The following is a 6,260-nucleotide window of genomic DNA, read 5'->3' on the forward strand; positions in this document are numbered from 1 at the left end:
TGAGGGAGAATAATTATCTTCTTTAATTAAGCACATTAAACTCTGTGTGTGTTTGTGTGTGTGTGTGTGTGTGTGTGTGGAGGATTGTGTTCGTCTGGGACAGAAGAACATATGTGGATGGATTCGTGTGCGTTCATGTGTGTTGTTTGTGCATGAATTAGTACATGGGATCGTTTGTGCATTCATGTGTGATGTTTTCTGTGTGTGTGTGTGTGTGTATTTACATGAAGGAATCCGGTGTATTGTCTGTGTGGAATTCATGACGACGGCGCCGCACAACACTCGACACGTTTAATGAGCGCTGCATGAGTCGCAAAACTCACGGAGGCAGAAAGAATTGCACCGTCTCTGCAGAATCTGCCTCCTTAAAGGAAAAGTGCAACATTTTACTGGAGAGGACAAAAACAAATCTTTGACAAGTTTCAAGCTACAGCAGGTTTTAGATGAGTGTTCACCATTTATCAACACACACAGTGATTTTCATTTCACCTTGTTTTCCATTTTTCCGTTTTATTGAGACCTGGTGGCCGGAAACACTGAACAGATTTCAGATCTGCGACCCCGTCACAGCTGATGCAACATCACTGGAGAATGTTTCAATACTCGATCGGCGTTCGGTACAAATATATAAACTCAGATCAGGTTCATATCCCAAACAGACACAGGAACACTGCAGCGGCCACAAAACATATAGAAAAGAAACGCTGAAAGGAAAACAGGCATACAGAGAGAAAACAACAGAAGCGTCAGAGCTGATTGATTATAGTCAAAGACAAAGGTGCTTCTTTAAATACAAACTTAACAAAACCTAGATCATAAGAAGATAACTAGTTCTTTAAAAATCACATCTGAAGCCCCAAAGTTCACAGGTTTACTGCAGCTGAAGGAAAACACAGAAACATCCTCTGATTCGTTAAACACAAAAAATAATTCATTTGCTCTGAACTCTGCAGACGTCAGAACCAAACGTAGCAGAAAAATGCACCTTTTGTTGGACTTTCCGGTCGGAAATGATAAAGTCATTTGGTTGCCATGGTAATATGCAATTTTCTGCAATAATCTTATCACATATTTTATCATTCTGCGACATATTTGAGTTTGATCTTTCTATGTGGGAGGGTTTAAAATAGGGAAAATAGACGTTGCACTTACAAGAAGTGAAAACCCAGAACACAACAAGAGCCCGGTAATGGATAACACATCATCTGTGTTCTTCTGCAAGTGTAAAAAAATAAAGGTATATCTTGCATTAGCAGATATACAGTACCTTTACTGCAAAGTTGCAACGTTAGCATCGGGCTAACAGTTTTTTGGCAAAGCAAATCAGTGTCAAAAGTTCTTCATGTATGAAACCACGTCTGCTTCACTTCGATTGATTGAAGACATTTGTAAAAAAGAAAACATCTGCTTTGCCTCCTTTAAATAGAAATGCCACCGACAGTCAGTCGAATAAAAACTGCCGCTTAGAAAATGGAGGGGACAAAGGTGAAGGTCGTGAGCACAGTCTGTTCAGTTTGGGGGTCAAATCAACGTTAAAAGATGGAGGAGAGGTCAGAGTTCACAGTATGTCTGGTTATGTTCTGCAGTGGTTTAGGTCTCTGATGTCCTGAGGGCCGTAGTGACAGAAATCACAAACCAACACGGAAAGCTTGGACGGACAGAATATTAACAGTCAAAATGTGATAGTTTAGGATGGTAAAGGATAAAGACGAGATGAGGAAGAGGTGGAAAGAGATGAAGAAAAAGGGTAAGAGGTAGAGAGGAGATGGAGAAGAGTACAAGGACAAGCAGAAGCAGAACAGACGTAACAAGATCCAGATCCTTCAGTTCACTCTTTGACTTTCCCAATGTCAGAATTCATTTGACCTCTGGTGCTCGTCAGTGTTGCATCAATACTGATCCGAGACTCCGAGCAAGACCACACCTAAAGATGGACGGCTGGGGAAAGCCTAGAGATTCACAGTCGAACCCTTGGTGTCCATCCCGAACATCGTGTCCATAAAGTCGGCCGCGCTTCAGACACAAAGTAACTTCCGCCACAAGCAGAAGAGTTCCCCCAAGGTTCAGACAGCAAAGTCTCCGTATCCGGTGGGGCAGAAGGCGGCGCTGCGCAGGGTGTCGAGGCAGTTGACGAGGATGAGCGTGCCGGTCAGGTGCTTCCACCTCTTGGTGATGGGGTTCCTCATCTTGTCCAGGCCCAGGTGGAGCTCCTGGATCACGTCTCGATAGCTGTCCCCGACGTGGGCGGCCCACGTCAGGAGGAAGTCGTAGGCGGGCTTCCACATGGACTGAGGGATTAGAAGAGGGGTCAGACGGAGGGAAAAAAGGAAGGTTTTTATTGGACAAATTCAAATTCTAGCCTGTTTCATGAAAACCTTCCTCAGGTGTCTCACCTCGTTGTCCAGAAGTCCGTTCTTGTCGCGGTGCGGAGCCTCGTAAGCCTCCATCTGCTGTCTGGACACTCGGGCCAGCTTCTCAGCCAGCTCCCTCCACCGGGACGCCACCTCCACCGCCGTGGTCAACAACACGAAGTCCAGCACCAACCTGGCAACCAGACCCTGGCAGTCCATCTTCAGCAACGCCTGACAGAGGAAAGAGAGACAGTCAGAAGGGTTTTAATAACACAAAGCCTGTCTGCTGTTCGACTCACACCGGTGGTGAATGGTGAACGCTCAATCTAACAAGCAGAATTGATTTGCCAACAGAGCAGCACTGAACTTTAATACCCCGGGGTTTTGGCTAACAAAGCGTAGCTTTAAGAGGGTAAATCAAAGTAATTGCTCCTAAATCCTCTTTGTTTTCTTTGGACATTTTAAAAGAAATTAAATTCTTGAATGTGTGCTCCAATACAGAAGTATCCGCTGGTCTAAAACCTAGAGATTTTCTGTGACGTACCTCGTTTTACAGCTTGTACTGTCATATTGCCCGCTCTTAATTGGACACGATCTAAAATGCGGTCGACCCGAACGCACTCAACCGATATGATGCGCCACCAACATGATGATGAGCAGCTGAGTATCGGTGTACGTCCTAAAAATTAAATGACGCGATGATGGCGACACACTGTGCGACCAGGCCCGAGCCTCACAGCATTAGAAAGGGACTCTAGACCTGATTAAGTATAATCTGCTCAATGGGGGTCATCAGTCAGTGGTTCCCAACCCCTATGGGTTTAGATCCCTTTAAGGATCTTCACAGGTTTAATATGTGGCGAGCACTTTAACCAAAGGGATTTTTCTCTGTTTCATTCGGGGGATTTTGAAGACCTCATGGGGTAAATATGAAACCTATTTCAAAAGACATGAAATGTGGATTAGAGGAGATGTTTGTGTAGACGTTATATGTTTTTAAATCATTATAAAATCCCTCCAATTTCTCCTGTAGAAAACCTGCTGCTGTGAAGTGAAATCCCACTGAGATCAGCTGTTTATCTTTCAACCGGTCCCATGAGCAGAAAGACAAACATAAAAGCTTAAAAACACAGTTGTTAAGGAGGAAACAGCTTTCTCTACGAACATGATGCTGAAGCTCTTATAAGTGATGACAGGCCGCAGGCTGCTGCTGTAAATATCATGTAACCCCGGATAAATGAGGGTTAAAAAATACGGAGCATTAATAAAAGCAGCTGAGCGGAAAATAAGCTGCAGGCATTTTTTTTTTCTTGTTGAAATGCACAATAGTCTTTTTCCTGAGACCAAGAAATGCAATGCGTGCGTGTGTGTGGCCGTCCATAGATAAGATTTTGGTTGAGGAAAGGTACTGCACTGTCTAACATACACACACACACACACACCTACACACACTTCAAAGTGATGCTGTCCTGTGGTGATACCTTTCAGGTTCTTTGCAGGGGAGGGTTTCTTTTTGCTGCCAGACCCAGAAACACAGAAGCGAACACACTCACGTTGGAAGATGCAGGATTTTGGGTCTAATCAGGCTTGAACAGGGTCTTATATAAAATCAAGCATGACACGGGTATTATGTACCATTAGGAGCTCGGACCCTGGAGGAGATCACGGACCGAGCTACAGCCACTGCAGACAATTAAAATGAGGCGACTAGAATCCATCAAAGCACCAACGAGGAAGTGGCGCATGTACAGTGTGGCGAATGGGAGTCTCAAAGAGCGTACTGGTGTCACCGTGTCCCAGGATCCATTTCAGGGACATGACACTAAAACAACAGGAAAACAAAGAAGCACATTCAGCTCCTCAGCCAAAGCTCCTGGTTTTAAAAAGTACCAGTCTGGGAGACTCTGTCATGTTCCAGGAAGGATCAGAAGCAGAGTTTCAAAATAAAAGCGATTTTTTTAATTGATTTTTGCTTTTATTCATGATTCATCGCTTCAAACATCAGAGTCGCTGCGGCATAAACACAGAGAACAACGGAAACCTTTTGTTGTTTCCTCGTGCGTCTTGAACAGTGGCGTCAATTTCAAACTGATTTATCCTCGCAGGTCCTCCAGTGTGGACGGGACCAGACTCTTAGTGAATGGTTTAGTTGTTTCTGTGGCTCAATGGTTTCCTGGAACCAGACTGGCACGACACGGGAAGAGCCGAGAGAGGTTCAGCTTTATGCGAATGTCACCTCACATGGACGACAACCTGGGGGACGCGCTCATTTTCAAACGCTCGTTATAAATAAAAGCTTCAAACAAAACGGAGGAGGATCTGATTGTCTCAGTTCTCCACCAGGAGAAAAAAAAAAAACCATGCATGAAAACACATCAGCTGGGAAAGGAACAATTTTCTTGTACAGCGGCGACGTGAGAAAACAACCGTCCAATCAGAGCAATCACAGCTGAATCAGTATGAACAGTACGAGCGCCTCCTGTCAGTCCAATCCCATCTGACCGCTGCAACCTCCACACAGCGAACCTTCAGTTTATTAATGGCTTCATCAGATTAGGTCAGAGCAGAGCTGCGTGTTGTGTTCAGCGTTGCATGAAACTCTTCATCATCATCATCATACTCATCCTCATCATCGTGGAGGACTTCAGAGTAGATTTGTCTCCGGGCCTTCAGGCAGACGAAACAGGCGAATCCTGAATGTAACGTGATGTGATTCATCTGATGATTCACATCCACAGGACTATAGAGAACACATATATAAAGTGAATATATTGCTGATGCCACAAACCTTTTATATAAAGTCCATTAATACAAGGCATTAAAGACAATTCAAGAATCCATAAAGCTGTCCACACGATAAGAAATGTTATTCAGATTGAAAGGAGCTGTTTCAATCTTTAATGACATTTCCAGTTTGATTTTATTTTTGAAATATCTCTATAGTCCGCTGGACATGATGAGGTAAAACCCTGCTTTATCAACCAACTTGAGGCCCTGTCCTGACATCATTTATATGCTCTCATGTAAATCATTTCGCTGATAGCAGTAAAGTGCTCAGTGTGTGGCCAGAAAATGTACCAGTATAAATTATATAGGTTCTGCTTTCTTTTAGAGAAAACCTCCCGCTGCAGAGCCTCGACTTCATTTAATGGAGCTCGAGTGGTTTCCACTGATTCAGCCTCTCTGTCAGTCAGCTGCAGCTTCAAAGCAGCACACACACACGCACGCACACACACACACACACACACACACACACACACACACACTCACACACACACACACGCAGTAGTCTCCAGCGACCAAAACACTCTAATCTGAATTAAAAAGAAGCAAATTTCATGCTGATTTCTCTCCGTCAATCAAGTTTAAATTCATGATACTAATGACAGATTTCCCGTCACGCTGCTGTAACACTGAAACACACCAGTTCATACGTAATAAACAAAAAACATCATATACTATCATTGAGGATCAGTTTCCAAAGTATTTAAACAGTTTCAGCAGTTGATTTGGTACTTTTTCATAGCATATTGTATGTAAGTATCTGAATCACAGCTTAAATAGTAAATGCAAGTTAATTCTTAACTAAAATTTTAAATGCAAAAAAATAATGTTGTCACTGAAGATCTTTGCTCCTGCAGCTGCTCTGTCTGTTGTTTTTCCACAAATGGTCAAAAACTGAAATATTAAACCTAATAAATCAACTTATAGGTTCTTCTGGAGGACATAAGTACAGGAGCCCTGAGGGGCCAAAAAAATCATCTTTTGACAGGATAATTTTTTTTTTCTTGTAAAAATGCATTATAGTTATTGAGGTGTTTTTCCTGAGACCAAGAAATGCAATGTGTGTGTGTGTGTGTGTGTGTGTGTGTGTGTGTGTGTGTGTGTGTGTGTGTGTGTGTGTGTGTG

General features: G+C 43.2%; 1 protein-coding gene across 1 annotated transcript in view; it reads right to left on the reverse strand.

Moving 5' to 3' along the window:
• Positions 1 to 477: 477 nt before the first annotated feature.
• The window catches only part of LOC111670276 (SH3 domain-binding protein 4-A-like), a 26,736-nt gene continuing 20,953 nt past the window's right edge, over positions 478 to 6,260 (reverse strand). The window contains exons 4-5 of the mRNA XM_023426923.2: positions 2,394 to 2,582; positions 478 to 2,288 (exon numbers count right to left, since the gene is read on the reverse strand). Coding sequence (XP_023282691.1) covers positions 2,064 to 2,288; positions 2,394 to 2,582 — 414 coding nt within the window. The 3' untranslated portion in view covers positions 478 to 2,063. The remainder of the gene's footprint in view (positions 2,289 to 2,393; positions 2,583 to 6,260) is intronic.

Source organism: Seriola lalandi, unplaced genomic scaffold (genome assembly GCF_002814215.2).
Source record: "Seriola lalandi dorsalis isolate HSWRI2012SDOR001 ecotype SW California unplaced genomic scaffold, Sedor1 jcf7180002054850, whole genome shotgun sequence".
NCBI lineage: Eukaryota > Metazoa > Chordata > Actinopteri > Carangiformes > Carangidae > Seriola > Seriola lalandi.